The sequence below is a fragment of the Gigantopelta aegis genome, chromosome 7, assembly GCF_016097555.1.
Source record: "Gigantopelta aegis isolate Gae_Host chromosome 7, Gae_host_genome, whole genome shotgun sequence".
In the NCBI taxonomy this organism is placed as follows: domain Eukaryota; kingdom Metazoa; phylum Mollusca; class Gastropoda; order Neomphalida; family Peltospiridae; genus Gigantopelta; species Gigantopelta aegis.
Window position 1 is genome coordinate 25,229,705 of NC_054705.1, and position 21,146 is coordinate 25,250,850.

At 39.2% G+C, this 21,146-nt stretch overlaps 1 protein-coding gene across 1 annotated transcript; it reads left to right on the top strand.

Moving 5' to 3' along the window:
- The first annotated feature begins 385 nt into the window (after positions 1-385).
- LOC121377994 (N-acylethanolamine-hydrolyzing acid amidase-like) lies at positions 386-17,655 on the top strand. The gene is made up of 11 exons (XM_041506091.1): positions 386-573; positions 1,064-1,158; positions 2,857-2,926; positions 3,908-4,034; positions 7,104-7,203; positions 7,939-8,021; positions 9,907-9,994; positions 10,424-10,508; positions 11,619-11,684; positions 16,016-16,111; positions 17,532-17,655. Exons 1-11 carry the CDS (start codon positions 386-388, stop codon positions 17,629-17,631), a joined length of 1,098 nt encoding a protein of 365 aa, XP_041362025.1. The 3' UTR covers positions 17,632-17,655.
- Positions 17,656-21,146: the final 3,491 nt, after the last annotated feature.

Consider the following 21,146-nt stretch of genomic DNA (forward strand, 5'->3'; position numbering starts at 1 on the left):
TACCTGTAAAAAAAAAGTACTCAAATTTTGTGCGGAACTAGGTTAGTCATAGACGCTACCCGTTATCTCTAAAATGAGCAGCTTAACCCCCATTTTTTTCTGATTCAGTTTAAGGGTGAGGGGTGGTAGTATTTATATACGTGGCGTTTATGTCGACTGATACTGAGTTTTAGCCACATGTGTTACTATTGTCGTCTATGGGATTTCATTTGGTAGTATACACCCTGCAGGTTTGTAGATTAACTAAACTTAGTGTCCATTTTCACGGACTGAAACTAGGATCTGCGCCTTTAAGTAGGTTAGAAGAACCCGATGACCGTGTTATCAGTGAGGTCACATGCATTGTGAACTTGACGCGTCTGTATCTTTCACAGGTGGTGTGATCATGGCGGGAGCTTACATCGGTCTGTTGTGTCTCATATGTGGGGTGTTTTTCGCGGTCCTCGGTAAACCGTCGGACCCCCAGGTCCCCAGGGCTTACAACGTGAGTCTCGACGACCCTCCAGAGTCCAGGTGGGACCACGTGCTAAAGGATTATGTAAATGAGGTACCGAATCTTATTGCCACCGTCAGGTAAGCTTGTGAGATTTTAAAACATATATTTTTTGTTTTGTTTATTTGTTGTTGTTATTATTTTATTTGTTTTATTTGTTTGCTTATTTGTTGTTGTTTAATTTCCATTATGCAAAGTTTTGTTGTTGTTTTAATTTATTTCCGTGCATATCTTCAGTTCAACCACGCTGTTTTGGCACGTTAACGATTTGGGCTATTTATCTAGGAGAGGCGATGGGTGAACTTTGGTACTGATTATATATATAGGACGTCATGTATATGGAACTGATGAACCTGTTACGGGTGAAAGGCGCTTATTCCATTAAAACGTTGTATATATATATATATATATATATATATATATATATATATATATATAGAGAGAGGAGAGAGAGAGAGAGAGAGAGAGAGAGAGAGAGAGAGAGAGAGAGAGAGAGAGAGAGAGAGAGAGAGAGAGAGAGAGAGAGAGAGAGAGAGACGTACGTCAGTGTACCTGTCTGTGTTATTGTAGGTCGCTGGTTCCCATCCAGTATTTGCCGGTGGTAGAAGACTTGGCAGTGGATTTGGAATCGTACATGCCGAGTCCCTTTCCTCAAGAGCTAAGAGGTTAGTCACGGCCATAGGAAAATCGTCTCTATATATATATTAATATCTGTTTGTCCGTTTGGCTCCCCGTCTGGCTATCCGTCCGTCCATCCATTTGTTTATCTACCTATCTGTCAACGTCCACAAACAACTTCTATCTGTCTGACTGTCTGTCTGTCAGTTTATCTACCTATATGCATATCTGCCTACCCGTGTATCTTTCTTCTCTTTTCCTTTATTTATTGATTCATTGCTTGATTCAGTCATTCATACATATACCCAGTCACTCATTATTTATTTATTCATTTATTAATTTCTTCTTTTTTGTACGTTAATTCGTTTATTTGTTCTCTCGTTCATTTGTTTGTTCTTTTTTTATTTTGCTTGTATTCATATACATGTTTAATTGCTTTAATTCTGAACCTTCAATGGTAAAAGTCGAGGAGAGGATCGTGACGTCAGAAGTGGGACCCGAACGTAACTACTCATTCTCATTCATCATAAGTCGTCACTACGAGTTGACACCTTCAAAAGGAAAAGAAAGAAAGAAAGAAATGTTTTATTTAACGACGCACTCAACACATTTTATTTACGGTTATATGGCGTCTGACATATGGTTAAGGACCACACAGATTTTGATAGAAAACCCGCTGTCGCAACTACATGGGCTACTCTTTCCGATTAGCATCAAGGGATCTTTTATTTGCACTTACCACAGGCAGGATAGCACAAACCATGGCCTTTGTTGAACCAGTTATGGATCACTGGTCGGTGCAAGTGGTTTACACCTACCCATTGATCCTTGCGGAGCACTCACTCAGGGTTTGGAGTCGGTATCTGGATTAAAAATCCCATGCCTCGACTGGGATCCGAACCCAGTACCTACCAGCCTGTAGACCGATGGCCTAACCACGACGCCACCGAGGCCGGTACCTTCAAAAGGAATGAGAATGAGTAATTACTGTACTTAAGATTGGGTCCCACTTCTGACGATAAATGTTTAGAAGGGGATGTAGCTCAGTGGTAGAGCGTTCGCTCTGCGTGTGAAAGGCCCCAGGTTCTCCAGAGAATATTTCTTGTCCTGGACGGAGGAGCCGGCGAGAGAAAATACCTGCGTCCATGTCAGGCGTGTGCTACAACAGCTTGCTCTGAATGTGTACATTAAATCCTATAACCTGACCTGGAATTAAAGAAAAGTAGCACACAGATATGAAAGACGAAATAATGGATGGATTGATGGACGGACACCACTAGAGCACATTGATTTATTAATCATCGGCTATTGGATGTCAGACATATAGTGATTTTGACATAGTCATAGAGAGGAAACCCGCTACAGTTTCTCATTAGTAGCTAGGGATCTTTTATATGCACCATCCCACAGACAGGATAGCACATACCACGGCCTTTGATATAGCAGTGGTGATACACTGGCTGTGACGAGAAATAGCCCAATGGGCCCATCGACGGGGATCTATCCCAGACCGACCGCGCATCAAGCGAGCGCTTTACCACTGGGCTACATCCCGCCCAACCTGGGCCCCGTTCCACGAAGCGATCTTAGCACTAAGATCACCTTAGTGCATAAAATAGCTATGCTGGGCTACGTCCCGCCCCTCGGACGAACGTTCGAATGAACGAACGAATAAATGAATGAATATCTAAAAGACCTAGATATAATAAAACCATTTGATTTATTCTTTCGTATTTTATTTCCAGGAATTGCAGAAGCTTTTACCATGGATATCGGGGACATTGTTTTACTTAATATCATATACGACGTCACTGCGTAAGTTTTTATGTATGGAATTTCTATGTTAAAACTTACACGAAATCTGCATTCTTGAGAGTATATTTTAATAGTTTTATAATGGAACATGACATTGTGCTCATTGAAAAATTGGTTACCGCGAGAGACCATAGGCGTACGGGCTTCCATTTTTTATAATGCCCGAATCTTGGTATGAACATTTATTCATATTAGTATTACTATCAAACACCTTTTGAGGGTAGAACGATGGAAATACATGGTAAAAAGGTTTCAGGTTAGCACAATGTGCCCGAATATTTGTATAAGTTTTGCCCGAATTTGAGGTTTTGCTCTAGCACTGGGAGAGACAATGTTGGTAGGGTGCAATTTGTCATTACAGCGGAGTGGAAGAATTTAGACAATGTTGGTAGGGTGCAATTTGTCACTGAAACGGAGTGGAAGCATACAGACAATGTTGGTAGGGTGCAGTTTGTCATTAAAACGGAGCGGAAGCATACAGATAATGTTGGTAGGGTGCAGTTTGTCATTAAAACGGAGCGGAAGCATACAGATAATGTTGATAGGGTGCAGTTTGTTATTAAAACGGACTGAAAGCATACAGAGAAAAAAAAAGGTGAATTAATACATTTAAGCAAGTTATATAAATAATTTATTATCTTGGTTCTTTAGAAGAATAGTCTTTATTAACGTATAGTGTGTAAATATTTCTGCGCTCACGAAAAGTCGGGAGACCGCTCGTGAGAATTGCTTTGGTCGTAGGATCAATCCCGTTCGGCGAAATCATTGGGAGTTTTCGATCCCAACTAGCATCCCAATGGTGTATGCCGTCCTGTCTTTGAGAAATTGCATATAATAGATCCCTTGCTGCTAATGAAACAATGTAGCGGGTTCCCTGTAAGAATATATGTCAGAATTTACCAAATGTTTAACATCCAATAACCGATGATTAATTCATCCATGGTTATAAAACACTTTAACTTTCTTCCTTTGATGTTTCAGGTTTTGCACGAGCATCGTGTCCCAGGATTCGAACGGCACGATCTGGCACGCGCGAAACCTCGACTTCTATTACGGCGACATCCTGCGCAATATGACCATCGTCGTCAACTTCCAGAAGAACGGCTCGGTTCGTGAATAGAACAGTAACAGACATTATTAAACAATGTTGTGATTAGATTGTTGCTCCCCTCAACTGTTTACAGATATTGTTATGAACTCATTCTGTGTTTACAATTCTATGTGCATGTCTTTGTCTGAAACGGGGCAGGATTTAGCTCAGTCGGTTGAGTGCTCGACTGAGGTGCTTTAGTCGCAGGATCGAACCACCTCGGTGGATCCATTCAACTGATTTTTTTCTCTCCTTCCAACCAGTGCACCACAACTGGTAAAAGGCCGTGGTATGTGCTGTCCTGTCTGTGGGAAAGTGCATATAAAAGATTCCTTGCTGCATTACGAAAAATGTGGCGGTTTTTCCTCTGATGGCTATGTGTCAGAATTACCCAATGTTTTACATCCAATAGCCTATGATTAATTAATGAATGTGCTCTAGTGATGTTGTTAAACATAACAAACTTAACTTTTAACTTTATTAAACGGGAGAGGTGGGGTGGAGAACCAGACTTGACTCTGGTCGTCTCTCTCGTACTAGCTCTATGCAGGCTGAAGGGGGAGGGTATGTATTTTTGTGTGTGTGCGATAATGGTGAATGTTCCAGGTTTGCATGAGACTGCAGAAGATTAATCTGAACGACAAAACCGTTACCGTTATCAAAACTCGTATTTCTGTACAAAACAGAGTCAAAGGATTTCTTTGACAAGGTCGTGACTGTTGTCGTGAAGCTCTCCTATGTGGTTTGATACCTTGATACTCTTTCTGCTATAGAATTACCACCCTAATCATTTTATATTGGAGGTGGAGGTGGAGGTGGGGGTGGGGGTGGGGGTGGGGGTGGGGCGATAAACACCTAATGAAAATCAATTAATCTTTTCCCTGCACTTCCCATAGACCGACAGCACATCCATATACACATGCACCACACACGTTGATACATGTAGCTTTAGGTGTCATAAAAGGTGTTGGGGAAAAAGAAGAGGTCAGTTAAGGAGTGTAATGCTCCCTCCCACTTTCTGGTTACGCCAGTGCTCGCAAACTCTACGGAGGAGGACTTCAAATGTGCGCGTCTCCACTAAGTGCGTGATACTAGAAAGGCCTGTTTTAATATTGTGGATCTATATTTTAAAACATATATTTAATGACAGAAATTTACAACAGTCTACTTCAATGGATTTGTTACTTCATTGCAGACTTGTGCGACTTTAAAATCTGCTGCCCAGGTCCTAGTTTCGCGAAGCGATCTTAGTGCTAAGATCAATTCAAGAGCATAAGGCTGTCACGAACGTAAGCAATCTTTGTGCTAAGATCAATATAAGTGCATAAGGCTGTTACGAACTTAAGCGATCTTAGCAGTAAGCTCGCATCGAAACACCTGGCCCAGATAGCTGAGACCTGCGTGTACACAGGACAATATCAACGAGTGAACGAAGGAGTAATTAAAGTAATGAACGAACGAAAGATTGACTGAAGGAATGAATAATCATTATAAGACGCCATCATCCTCGCTGGTGGAAATCTTAACCCTGTGACACAGGCTACGCCAGGGCACCGTTCCACAAAGCGACCTTAGCCCTAAGATCACCGTAAGTGCATAGCTATCTTATGCACTAAGGTGATCTTAGTGCTAAGATCGCTTCGTGGAACGGGGCCCAGGTCGGGTGGGACGTAGCCCAGTGGTAAAGCGCTCGCTTGGTCGGTTTGGGATCGATCCTCGTCAGTGAGACCACTGGGCTGTTTCTCGCTCCAGCCAGTGCACCACGACTTGTATATAAAAGGCCGTAGTATGTGCTACCCAGTCTGTAGGATGGCGCACATAAAATATCCCTTGCTACTAATGGAAAAAATTTATCGGGTTTCCTCTCTAATACTATAAGTAGCAATTACCGAATGTTTGACATCCAATAGCCGATGGTTAATAAATCAATATGCTCTAGTGGTGTCGTTAAACAAAACAAACTTCTTCTTCATCGTCCCGGGTCGAAATGTCCACTACCTCGGGTGTATTTTTTTCTATCCCACATGACCACACATGATGGAATCTTTTTCTTTCAAACATTCAGTAAATAAACTAGTATTTTACACTAACAGTCAAACATGGTCCATTAGCTAAACAATAACAATTTTATTTAACAATTTTATCATATTAAAGAAACTACACTATCATATTTAGCGTGTTTGCTTCATGTGTTAACTAAAATCTAACACTTTAAGTTAACAATATGGGCCCAATTTACGAAGCCTGTTTATGTCTTACGCGCGTGTATCTACATACATTTACAATGCTTAAACACCTGTTTATGTCTTACGCGCGTGTAACTACCTACATTTACAATGCTTAAACACCTGTTTATGTCTTACACGCGTGTAACTACCTACATTTACAATGCTTAAACACCTGTTTATGTCTTACACGCGTGTACCTACTACATTGCTACATTTACAATTTACTTAAACTTCCGCGTGCAACTACACACATTTAAGAAAAACAGGCGTATTAAAAATTCGGGCTCAAACATGTAAGAAAAAACAGGCGTATTAAGGAATGTTTACATGACAGTCGTCTGAGGATCATGGCCACATACACAAAACTTAGCTGATGATCAGCACAAAATAACAATAGTGTCGTGCAAAAACAAAATTGCAAAAACACCACGGCAATATCTATGGCATTGCCGATTGCCGTGAGCAATTGCAGGGGTTGCTTAAAGTGGCATACCCTAGTTTTCAAATACTGCGACGTATTTTTCATTATTAAAGCAGTTTTGGATAATTTAAATCGGATGTTTTTCCATTTTGTTATTTAGAATATTGATTTCCGTACGCCTGAAGTGGTTCTGGTCATCCAGGTTTAACAATACCTCAAAATGCACTTTTCACAATTCTAAAAACGCACGTTCGTCTGAGAAGTAATAGTTATTTTTAGACGGTATTTCTCTGTTTAAACATCACGGACTTTAGCTTCTCTCTGTTATAAACGTATCCAACTGTGTGTTGCAGGTTTGTAGATTAACTAAACTTAGTGTTCATGTTCATTGGCTGAAACTAGGGTCAGCGCCTTTAAAATTACAGTTGTTGATTTTAGACACTCTATTCCGCGACAACGTATGCTGGATATGTTGGTATTGCCACTGGACAGAGGCCCCACGGCTACACAGTCACCGTGGATACCAGGGGTCACCATGGTGATTACAATTTAAAATCCACTCTTAAACCAATGCTCGTAGGGCGCATCTTAAATAGGGGTCCTGTGCTTTTTACCAGCAGTGGGAGCTAACTATTTACTAGATTCTTTCTCTCTCTCTCTCTCTCTCTCTCTCTCTCTCTCTCTCTCTCTCTCTCTCTCTCTCTCTCTTTATGGGGGGGGGGGCGAGGGAGGGGGTGGGTTGGGAGAGTCGTCCGAATCACCGAATCATTCACCACGATTTACGGGCAAAAATAATGTTGAATATTATTTTATGCCTGTTGGGTATGTGTGGTTTATAAAAATAATCTTATTTTGTGCGTGGTATGTATATTAAAAACACTACCTAATCCTAATGACTGAACTATTTTCACATGCACGCCATGTTTACTAATTGTAAGTATTACTGCCAATTACTTATTTTATCTGTTATTTCTCACACACTCGTTGGTGATAACATCATACGTTATTTTTGATAACACATACTTGTTAACATATACGTGCGATAACATTTTAAAGACATACGACTGGACACCATTACCATACCATCCAATGAAACAAAAGCACGATCGAATCGATCACTCTGTACCGAACAAGTTAACGGCCACTCATGTAGTATTCTCTATGTCTCTACTGTTACATTCTAAATACAAGATTTTAGTACGAATATACTTTGCTTTGGCTCGCCATAAGAGTTTCTTTGATGTGCTTTAATTAGAGTCTTCCTTCATTCCAGTGCATGTTGGCTATTGGTGGGAGAATGCTATCATGGCGTTTTTCGACAAATCGTCGTGGTTCGTCACATTCCTCGTCAGGCAGGTATGAATCTGAACTATAAAACCGTATCTCTACACAATGCAGAGTCAAATGGGTCTTTGACAAAATGGGAGTGGGTGGTGGTGGATGTAGCCCAGTGGTAAAGCGTTCGTCTGATGCGCTGTCGGTGTGGAATTGATCACCGTCGGTGGGTCCATTGGGCTATTTCTCGTTTCAGCCAGTGCATCACGACTGGTATGTCAAAGGCTGTGGCATGTGCTATCTTGTCTGTGGGATGATTCATATAAAAGATCCCTTGCTATTAATGGAAACATGTAGCGGGTTTCCTCTGTAATACTATATGTTAAACTTACCAAATGTTTGACATCCAATAGCCGATGATTAATTAATCAATGTGCTCTAGTGGTGTTGTTAAACAAAACAAACTTTGACAAAATAGTGGTTGATCACATGAATCTCTGTCTAGTTTGGAGGACAGCCACTCCCAATGAGATCTCTTACTGGACGGTACACCCTTTCTGCACCGCTCAAAAGAGGACTGCCATTCCCGGACTAATTTACTAAATCAAGACTAACACAGTACATTTGGTAATTCTGACTCATAGTCATCGGGGGGGGGGGGGGGGGGGGGGGGGTAGGGGAGGGCAAGACGTAGCCCAGTAGTAAAGCGCTCGCTTGATACGCCGTCGATTTGGGATCGATCCCCGTAAGGGGGTCCATTAGGCTATTTCTCCTTCCAGCCAGTGCATCACGACTAGTGCATCAAAGGCCGTGGTATGTGCTATCCTGTCCATGGGATAGTGCATATAAAAGATCCCTTGCTGCTAATCGAAAAGAGTGGCCCATGAAGTGGCGACTGCGGGTTTCCTTCCTCAGTATACGTGTGGTCCTTAACCATATGTCTGACGCCATATAACTGTAAATAAAATGTGTTGAGTGCATCGTTAAATAAAACATTTCCTTCTTTCCTTCGTAGTCATCAGAGGAAACACGTTACATTTTTTCTAATGCAGTACGAGAGCTTTTATATTCACTATAGCTAAATCCCGCCCCGCTTACACCAAAAATGACGGTCATGTATATAGCCAGCCTTCATTAGCCGAGGCTATATACACGGCCGCCATGTAGCACTATATAGCTACTTCTGTGTAATAAATATGGCGGCCTCCATGACTGTCGGCAGTGCAAATCAAAAGAGGGGAAGCGGCCAGAACAATGGGACGTTGTTACAACGGCCTTGCGTATTATAGCAAATAACCAGTGATGGAAATACTAGAGCTAAAAATATATTTAATGTTTTAAAGCAATATATCTCAACTACACTGACTTCCCTCTCACTAACCACTAACAACCAACCACTAACCCATTGCCCTGGACAGATAGACATCTCAGGTGTGTGGCCAGGACATCGTGCTTAAATCTTGTTTGGATTGTGTTTGTTTTTTTAAAAAGCTGTCATCACCTTGTTAATTAAAATGACGTTGTTTTTGTTTAACTTAAGCCTGCACTCTAAGATTTGTTATGTTTCTCGTGTTTAACTCAAGCCTGCGCTCTAAGATTTGTTACGTTTCTCGTGTTTAACTTAAGCCTGCGCTCTAAGATTTGTTACGTTTCTCGTGTTTAACTCAAGCCTGCACTCTAAGATTTGTTACGTTTCTCGTGTTTAACTTAAGCCTGCACTCTAAGATTTGTTATGTTTCTCTTCTTTAACTTAAGCCTGCACTCTAAGATTTGTTACGTTTCTCTTCTTTAACTTAAGCCTGCACTTTAAGATTTGTTATGTTTCTCGTGTTTAACTTAAGCCTGCACTTTAAGATTTGTTATGTTTCTCGTGTTTAACTTAAGCCTGCACTCTAAGATTTGTTACGTTTCTCGTGTTTAACGTAAGCCTGCACTCTTAAATATGTTACGTGTTTTTTGTTGTCAGGTGTTGGAGACGGTACCAAAGTACTCCGACGCCGTTAGCAGGTTGGCGTTAGAACCGATACATGCTCCAGTTTACTTCATTGTCGGAGGTAATCAAACAAAGGCACATAGCTAACGATAAAACTTTATTCATAATTTTTCCAACAATAGGCTAACTTGGAAAATACTTCTTTTTTTAAAATTATATAATCAAGCCTATATTTGTTTTTAAATGGAGAACAACAGGTGTGTTTAGTTGTTGTTGTTTTAAAAAAAATTAAATGAATGCTATTTTACAGTTTAGAAAAGAGAAAAAAATTCATTTAAACAGTTAAATAAGTTTTAATGTAAAGTCCACAAACACAGCCCAAATACAGGACTTCCCGAAACATATTTATATATTATTAATAGCAACTACAAAATGTCAATGGTAGAATTTTTAGTTCAAATTTATTTTACTACTAGTATTTTGAAAACAAACCGTACGTAAGCTGGGAATTTTGTATGTATTACTATACGTTACTTATTTTAATATACAGGAACCAAAAGAGATGAGGGTGTGGTCATAACACGTGACCGGATAGCTGCGGTTAACCGGATGTACATGGATGTTCTACAAGGGAGGTAAATCGAGACACATCATTAGTTTAATTTTTATGTCGAGTAGTCTTCCCACTAAAGGCAGGAATATCGATTCAGTAAAATCGGCCTCGATGGTGTCGTGGTTAGGCCATCGGAAATAAGGCTGGTAGGTACAAGGTTCGCAGCCCGGTAACTGCTCTCACCCAGACCGAGTTTTAATGACTCAGTGGGTAGGTGTAAGGCCACTACACCATCATGTCTCTCACTAACAATTAAGAACTGACCCACTGTCCCGGATAGATAGCCGAGGTGTGTGCCCAGGATAGCGTTCTTGAACCTTAATTGGTTATAAGCACGAAAATAAGTTGAAATGAAATGATTCCCTATGTTTTGTATTTTATTAGTATAATATTTTGCCTATTTAACGCTGTCATTTTGAATATAATTGAATTAATTGCCCTTTAAATAATATGGGATACACACACAATGTGTAAGATTATATTATTTTTACAGTAACACATTAATCTGACTGTAACTAAAGAGGATATATGGCGTATGTAATATTCATTGTGATTAAAGTCAGCTCCACTAGTTAATAACTATCACCAGTGGCGTAGGAAGAGGGGTGGGGGGGGGGGCACACACACATATATATAAACCATCGCTGCTCCAACATGATCAAAGAAAGCGCCCCCCCCCCCCCCCCCCCCCCCCCCCCCCCCCCCCCCCCCCCCCCGCTTCCTAGCCAGTGATTACCCGTAGACCAGTACAGCTGATTGACGTAACCCAGTGTTAAAGCGTTCGCTTGATGCGCGGTCGTTCTGGGTTCTATATCAAAGGCCGTGGTATGTGTTATCCTGTCTGTGGGATGATGCATATGAAAGATCCCTTGCTGCTAATCGAAAAGAGTAGCCCATGAAGTAGCGACAGCGGGTTTCCTCTCGCAATATCTGTGTGGTCCATAACCATGTGTCCGATATAACCATATGACCGTAAATAAAATGTGTTGAGTGCGTCGTTAAATAAAACATTTCCTTCCATTATATACAAGCTAAATGAAAACAGGATAAATATTAAGACTAATTTAATAATAAAATAATTATATAATGAACGTGGTAAACGTGCATGTCTATTTAGATGGTTTATTTGCAGATGGTATGTTCTCGAAACCAACTATGACCACTGGACTACGCCGCCACCTTACGACGCAAAGAGGAGGTAACCCAAAGCATTCATATTGATACATGTTCGCCAATCTTAACTTGTATAGACTGGGCATGGCACAGACGTGCCTGGACCTCTTAGGCACGTTAATAAAGTTAAAAAGTAAATTACTTGTATAACTGGCCTCTGTGCTGTCGTGGTTAAGCCATCGGTAGGTACTGGGTTCGCAGCCCGGCACCGGCTTCCACTAAGAGCGAGTTTTAACGACTCAATGGGTAGTTGTAAAACCACTACACCCTCTTTTCTCTCACTAACAACTAACAACTAACTCACTGTCTTGGATAGACAGCCCAGATAGCTGAGGTGTGTGCCAGGCTAGCGTGCTTGAACCTTAATTGGATATAAGAACGAAAATAAGTTGAAATGAAATTAAATACTTGTATACTATCCCTGCCACACTACGCCCTATCTCGTAGCTAGGTTTTCGAAAGGTGTACTCGATTAAAGTATAACGAGTTTAGTGAATGTTTACTTTATTAAACTTAAATACTTTACAACTGTATATACTGGTTCTTTGTATCAGTGAAACATTGTATTTTATATAATATATCTGTAATTTGAAAGCGTAATTAGGTATTAACACAAAAGTTAAAATGAATTTCTATATTATGAAAAAACCCCACAAAATAAAATAAAATAAAATAAATTTAACAAAAACAAAAAGAGTCCCCAAAATAAAGGAGTTTTATTTGTTCATTGTCAACCCTGTTTGTCCACCATATGCATTACTACAGGTAGCAGTATACCACATAGCATCTCACGGGGTCAGAGGTCAAAGTGCACCTAACTTTTAATACCGGATTCACTATGGTCACGTCTGCCACTGGCGAGATATGTGTTATTTCGTCTGGCAAGTAAATTCCTCTAGTTTGATGTAACTAATGTCGTTATAGAAGCTGCTAGTGTACTTGAAACATGTGCTATGTTCCACTAACATTAGGATGTCAGTAGTTGCGTGGAACTAGGGTAGTCATAGACACGTCCCGTTACATCCGAAACTAGCAGCATCTTGAGTATAATGTATCGAACAACCGGGCCATGGTCTTCAACTTTGTGCTAGACGTATTTGGTGATTCGCCTAAATGATGCATAAACCAAAACCACGGACAGTTTGAAAGTGGTGTTATTATTAGCAATAAAATGTTTACAGTTTGCCCAAATAAGCTCGATGGGATTGAGCTCACATTGACGAATTGGGGTCCTTAAAACAACATGTCCGTGTAACTCTATAAACAGTTTTGATTGTGTTTAATATAAAACGTTTTTACATTAGTTAGCACTTTGGTTTTCATCTGAGTATAGTTTACTTTATGATCTGTAAGCCATTTCTGTAAGTCGCTTTTTTCTTTTTACAATTGTTGGTGCAACAGCTTCTGGCCCTTTGACATTGTAATAGGATGCATTGTCCATCACAATAACTGAGGGGTTGTTTGGCTATGCGCTATCCAGTCAATAAACACACTGCCATTTATTTCCTGATGGTAATCTCCCAGGTCATTTGTCGCTTCCAAAATGAGTTCATACCCAGGTATGAAGCCAATATTACAAGAACCTGCATGCAATGTGATTAGTCGCCTACCTTTACCAGTTGGAACCTTATAATAGATGCATTTGATAAATCTTTTGGCAACCACATTTTGTCTGTGGAATGGTTTTTATTCACCCGTGTTTCATCTAAGTATACCACGTCATACCCTAATTCTCTGTATGTAGTCTTTGGTAATTACAGCGCTGTTGAATAATGAACTGTTTTTCTCTAAACAAATGTCGATTATCACCCCTTTTTGTATAAATAAATCCCAAATCAGTTAATGTTCTTGTCAAAGTAGCATTTGAAATATGTCTACTGTCACCGATTTCTTTCTGTATTCGTTTTACAGTGGGTGGTAGCCCATTTCTATATATCTTGTGAACAGCACGCTGAATTACCTGTTTGTCGAATTCATCAACAATATGTTTGCGACCTTTGGAAATGTTGACTTTTGTAGATGGCCCGTTTTGTTTTTTTCTTTACAATATGACAAATCTGGGCTGTTGACATCCCAACTGCCCTAGCTGTTCTCTCAACAACTCTGTTTAAAGTTATAAGCAATTTCCCTCTCTTATTAGCAAGATGGCAAAATGAATAAACTGCTTTCACAAGTTTACTAACTGTAACTGAGAATGCAGTTCCTCATACTATATTGATAGCAGAACTAAGACACGCGCCATTCCCAATACAATGAAGTTCAATGAAGTGCTTGTCATATCATATTGATAGCAGAACTAATACACGTGTTATTCCCAATACAGTGAAGTTCAATGAAGTGCTTGTCATATCATATTGATAGCAGAACTAATACACGTGTTATTCCCAATACAGTGAAGTTCAATGAAGTGCTTGTCATATCATATTGATAGCAGAACTAATGCACGTGTTATTCCCAATACAGTGAAGTTCAATGAAGTGCTTGTCATATCATATTGATAGCAGAACTAATGCACGTGTTATTCCCAATACAATGAAGTTCAATGAAGTGCTTGTCATATCATATTGATAGCAGAACTAATGCACGTGTTATTCCCAATACAATGAAGTTCAATGAAGTGCTTGTCATATCATATTGATAGCAGAACTAATGCACGTGTTATTCCCAATACAGTGAAGTTCAATGAAGTGCTTGTCATATCATATTGATAGCAGAACTAATGCACGTGTTATTCCCAATACAGTGAAGTTCAATGAAGTGCTTGTCATACCATATTGATAGCAGAACTAATGCACGTGTTATTCCCAATACAGTGAAGTTCAATGAAGTGCTTGTCATATCATATTGATAGCAGAACTAATGCACGTGTTATTCCCAATACAAAGTGAAGTTCAATGAAGTGCTTGTCATATCATATTGATAGCAGAACTAATACACGTGTTATTCCCAATACAGTGAAGTTCAATGAAGTGCTTGTCATACCATATTGATAGCAGAACTAATACACGTGTTATTCCCAATACAGTGAAGTTCAATGAAGTGCTTGTTATATCATATTGATAGCAGAACTAATGCACGTGTTATTCCCAATACAATGAAGTTCAATGAAGTGCTTGTCATATCATATTGATAGCAGAACTAATGCACGTGTTATTCCCAATACATTGATGTTCAATGAAGTGCTTGTCATACCATATTGATAGCAGAACTAATGCACGTGTTATTCCCAATACAGTGAAATACAATGAAGTGCTTGTCATACCATATTGATAGCAGAACTAATACACGTGTTATTCCCAATACAATGAAGATCAATGAAGTGCTTGTCATATCATATTGATAGCAGAACTAATGCACGTGTTATTCCCAATACATTGATGTTCAATGAAGTGCTTGTCATATCATATTGATAGCAGAACTAATACACGTGTTATTCCCAATACAATGAAGTTCAATGAAGTGCTTGTCATATCATATTGATAGCAGCACTAATACACGTGTTATTCCTAATACAACTAATGCACGTGTTATTCCCAATATAGTGAAGTTCAATGAAGTGCTTGTCATATCATATTGATAGCAGAACTAATACACGTGTTATTCCCAATACATTGATGTTCAATGAAGTGCTTGTCATATCATATTGATAGCAGAACTAATGCACGTGTTATTCCCAATACAGTGAAGTTCAATGAAGTGCTTGTCATATCATATTGATAGCAGAACTAATACACGTGTTATTCCCAATACAATGAAGATCAATGAAGTGCTTGTCATATCATATTGATAGCAGAACTAATACACGTGTTATTCCCAATACAGTGAAGTTCAATGAAGTGCTTGTCATATCATATTGATAGCAGAACTAATACACGTGTTATTCCCAATACAATGAAGTTCAATGAAGTGCTAGTCAAATTAAGAATGTTTTACTTGTTAGCTCATACATGTATATCCATACAACAGGAGTAATTGTGGTGTTAACAAATGTACATTAAATAGTTTAGGTATTCGATTCAATGTGCATGTATGTATTCTTCCACCTATTGGTTGTGATTTCACCTATCAGGTGTAGTCTATATCAACCTGGCTGTAATAGTCTGTTTCAAATTGTATGTGTTTTGCAGTAAAATTGTGAAAACATCTCGTATTTTCATCTATAACAGGTCATCAATTGGCATTTGTTGTACCGGTTGTTTGAATACCGTAACAGGTCATGGTAATGCCAACACATTTTTCTGGTTTTTATTCTAGGGATTTTCATTAATATATAATATTGAAAGGTATAATTTTGATTAGTACTTTTTTTTAGACTTAATGTTTTCGTTGTTTCTTTTAAATTCGATTTCTTTTTAGAGCAACAGCCATCAAGGCGATGAACGCACTAGGCATGTCAGGTGTCAACATGACGTCATTGTATGGCGTGCTATCAACAGTGCCCGTTCTGAATGAGTGAGTACCAGGATACAGATTTCCTTTACGTGTCATTTGCTATTAATAGGAATCTAAAGAAGTAGTTTTCGTATATTTTGTAGGCTTTTTTCGGTGGTGTCGTGGTGAAGCCATCAACCATAAGGCTGGTAGGTACTGGGTTCGTCTCCGGGAACCGGCTCTCACACAGAGCGAGTTTTAACGACTCATTGGGTAGTAAGAACACTACACCCTCTTGTATCTCACTAACAACTAACCACTAAACCACTGTCCTGGACAGACAGCCCAGATAGCTGAGCGTTCTTGAACCTTAACTGGATATAAGCACAAAAATAAGTTAAAACGAATGAATGAATTTTCGCCAAGGATTCACCAGAAAACGATGGTTTACGATGAACAGTATCACATTACAAATTTAATATACTTTAGTTAATTATGCACAGATTATGTGTGGGATAAAGCAATTTTTAGTTATGTATCACAAATACGTGAAGAGTAGTAAAATATGGCTGGGCATTTGCAACCTTGAGAAGGCATCTTTAACGGATGTACTATATATTATTACATCACCGAGAGAGACCCTACAAAAGTTTATATTTTATACCCATTCAGTGTCTGGTTTTTTTATGTACATATGGAAATAAGCAATGAAAAATAAACAAACAAAAAAAACCGCTACCAACTCCCATCCCCCAAAAACAACAACAGCAAACAAAAACAACAAACAGACAAATATAAACATGTATATTTATTAGGAAGTTTGTTTTGTTTAACGACACCACTAAAGCACATTGATTTATTAATCATCGGCTATTGGATGTCAAAAATATGGTAATTTTGACATAGTCATAAAGAGGAAACCCGCTACATTTTTCCATTAGTAGCAAGGGATATTTTATATGCACCATCCCACAAACAGGATAGCACATACCAAGGCCTTTGATATACCAGTCGTGGTGCACTGGCTGGAACGAGAAATGCCCCAATGGGCCCACCAACGGGGATCGATCCTAGATCGACCGCGCATCAGGCGTGCACTTTACGACTGGGCTACATCCCGCCCCTATGTCCGATAGCTTAACCACGACACCACCGAGGCTGTGTACAGCAGGCTTCTGGGACCCATTTCACTAAACATCGTAAGTTTACGTCTGCTACTAGCAGTCATACCGGTCATCCGTTTGCACGTGTTTGACATCAGTTTCACGCAGAAAATGACTTTATTGCGGAAACTGGAGTATTTTAAAGACAAAAGAAAATGAAATGTTTGTTCTTTTAACTATATGTATTGAACTATAATAGCAATAAGAATTGTGGTTTAGTCGTAGATTTACGTTTACGTGCAAAACTAGGCTTACGGTGTTTAGTGACATTGGGTCCTGTTCAATGCAGGTTTCTACTCAAAGATGTACTTGTTATTACGGTGACTGGTTAATTTCAGGAACACTACGTACTCCATCGTGTTCAGCGCAGCCCACCCAGACATATCGAAGACGTGGATTAGATGGCCTAACACCACACACCGTGCAAACTACACATAAATACAGTAGAATCCAAATATCTCACAATCTGTGTTGTTGTTATTCATATTTCTTAAAGGAAGGAAGGAAGTGTTTTATTTAACGACGCACTCAACACATATATGGTTATGGACAACACAGATATTGAGAGAGGAAACCCGCTGTAGCCACTTCTTTTCGATTAGCAGCAAGGTTTTTTTTATAAGCTGCATCCCACTGACAGGATTGTACATACAACGGCCTTTGTTACACGAGGCTGCGTTGTGAAGCACTGGCTGGAACGAGAAATATCTCAATGGGCTCACCGAAGGGAATCGATCGCATCAGGCGAGCGCTCATACCACTGAACTACGTCCCCTCCCCCTCCCCCCCCCCCATTTCTTAACGGTAACTGGTCCGCTGATGCATTGTGTGGTATTTCTGTCCAACACTTAGTTTCTTGCTTAAAACTACATTCCCTGGAATATTTTTATTATTTAAGCATAGAAGAAAAGAAAATCCAATTACGTTTGGTGCATATATGACGCCGCACTCCGCATTGGTTTCACTACGCTGGCTTATCCAGGTCAAAAACAAAGCCAGTATTTTGAAAGTGGGACACTTTTGACGGGCTCGTACCGATCTCGGTTTTCATTGGCTTATCACAAGTATAGAATTCCCCAACAAGAGATCACGTGAGATTTCGTAATTTTTGAACAAATTTAACTGTCTTTTTGAGGGGTCGTCTCATATCTCCAAAACATATTTATATCCATAGAGGTATGGTACAACGCCTTTCCAGGGGTCGGTGAGTGGGGGATTTGCCTTAAAATTTTGACAGTGGCCAGCTGTTGGCATACGCGTTACATGTAAGGGGGTGTTATTAATTACGTAACGCTCTAGGGGTAGAGGAAGAGGGTACTGTGTTCGATTAACGTAACATTTTTCAAGACTATGTTATTTTTATTCATTACTTAGACCTAAAAAGGTATTTTTTGGAAATGCGCGGTCAGTCTAGGATCGATCCCCATCGGCGGGTATACAAAACGACCATGGTATGTGATATCCTGTCTGTGGGATGGTACATATAAACGATCCCTCGCTAAAAAAAAACTAAATGTAGCGGATTTCCAAGGCGCGTGTGCAGGGATTACAGCGGGGTTGGGGTTATAGACTGTGTTAAGCGAAGTTTATATGGGGTCATGCTCCCCCCAAAAATACATTTCAATTTTGTTTAAGCTTGGGCAAGTAAGGTTTTCGACCTCCAGTACACCCCCCCCCCCCCCCGCCCCCCTGCACATGCACCCGATTCCTCTCTAAGATTATATGTCAAAATTACCAAATGTTAGACATCCAACAGCAGATGGAAGGAAGGATAGGATATGTTTTATTTAATGATGCACTCAACACATTTTATTTACGGTTGTATGGGGTCGGATGATTATTAAATCAATATGCTTTATCTTTGATGTCGTTAAACACACACACACACACCCAACTTTACGCTTTCCAAACGAAATAATATTTATTTGAATTTGTCGATTTTAACACGTAAAATTAAGAAGTGAACACGTTCATTGTCTACTTTAGTATATTTTATTTTAAAAATATATACATGATTAATGTGTTACTAGTATACAAACTAAACTTTGAAAGTTCTACTAACACTTTATAAAATATCAATTCTGAAATAGGAAGGTACGACTGTCGATAATACGTTGTCAAGATCAAACCGGTTTTAACTAAAGACTCGAGTACTGTATCTTCAACCGAACATTCTTCGTACAGCGCAAGATTTCTCTTTTAATTTTTTGAGACGAACCCTACAATTTGAAATCGGCAAACGCAGGTGTTAACTGAAACTAACAACAGGCTGTCCTTTGTGCTTTGCCGAGCTATGGCGGCACAGGCGACGAATCAAGCGTATACGTTTGACGATATCCGTTCATAGCGAACACACACGACTTTTTTAAAAGTGCATTTGAGCTTGTATTTCACATTTGTACATGATGTTATAATATGGTAACCAGAGAATGTAATTTTAAAACAACCATTGTCTGAAATAACGTTTTTGTGGAAGTTCAGTGTAAATAATATATATATAGTAGAATCTCATTGGCTCGAACGCCCAACGGTCGAACCTACCGGTATTCTCGAACCAAGAACAATGTCCCGATTTTTTTCTCTGTTAAACCCTTTTATTTTGGTGCTGATTGGTCGATTACCCCTAGGGTCGAACAGAAGCTTTCTCTCGAACCACGTTATTAGTCCGAACTGTAAAATTAAACATATATAGCTCGAACGACTAAGTCTATCCGAAGAAATACAAAAATGTATTTATATTTATTTACAAATTTTTCATTGACCCTTTCACGTCAGTCACAAAGTAAGTTAATATAAATTCGGAAGTGGAACGAATTAATCCTAGATCATATGCCGGCTTCTCGTGTTGTTTATTTAGCACCTATCGGTAATTATCTTTCTAGTAAAGATAATAGTACTACGATAATCATGAGCTGAATGAACCTTGCATGTAACACCAATCAATTGGTGAGCCTAGTTAGGCCTCGCCGGTTTATTTTAATCATTTTAATCACTACTCTACGCATGAGCGTCGGCATATTTTCTTTTTAACTTGAAATACAGGAGAGATCAATGTAATGTAGTGATTGCAACAATAAAAGGTAAAGGGCCTCCGCCTGTGCTTCATTTGTTTCTCAACGTTCTCAATATGTCGCAAAAGATTCTACAACAGCATAATAAAGAACGATTTTTTAAATTAATAAATATTTATAAATACAGACTACCAGTGTGTTTGTTATTTGTTTATTTAACGGTGATAAATAATAGTTACAAATATGTATCTCATCCGACATTTGAAGGCGACTTCGTTACTCATGAGTCAATCGGACCATCTCGCCCAAGACAGTTTTACGGAAATATGCGAGGTGTTCCGATTGGTTTTTGTGTCACAGAAGCACCCGACAACGACCGAATGCATGGTTCGAACTACTCGATGGGTCGAACAGACTTTGATGCACCGACAGAGTTCGAGCCAATGAGATTCTACTGTATATATATACTATATATATATATATATATATATATATATATATATATATATATAATATATATTTATGCATGGGTTAAATCTTGATGGAACATCCAAGGTAAATCTGAATTTGTTGTTTTTAAAGTTTAATCAGGGTCTGATAATTAATTTTATACTGCCAGGTGTGTGTTTTTAAAGTTTAATTAGAGTCCGTTCTTTTAATTAAGTTTACACTGCCAGGTGTATGTTTTCAAAGTTTAATCAGGCTCCGTTCTTTTAATTAAGTTTACACTGCCAGGTGTATGTTTTCAAAGTTTAATCAGGGTCTGTTAACAAGTTATCTTGTCCGCTAACAATATTCTGTGGTATTTCTAGCTAAAACGTAGATTCCAGCTTGAAATAGTATTTATACGAGGGGTGATTGATAAGTTCGTGGCCTAAGTCAGAAGTACACGAGCTGCACGTTTCAATGAATTTGAGTGCAGTTCAACTTGTTGAATGATTA

Excerpts from the sequence above, each read along its gene's own strand:
- LOC121377994 (XM_041506091.1), top strand. The coding sequence starts at position 386 with ATGGCGGGAGCTTACATCGGTCTGTTGTGTCTCATATGTGGGGTGTTT. Across the intron at positions 574-1,063 it reads AATCTTATTGCCACCGTCAG|GTCGCTGGTTCCCATCCAGT; the intron begins GTAAGCTTGTGA and ends GTGTTATTGTAG. Across the intron at positions 11,685-16,015 it reads CCTTACGACGCAAAGAGGAG|AGCAACAGCCATCAAGGCGA; the intron begins GTAACCCAAAGC and ends ATTTCTTTTTAG.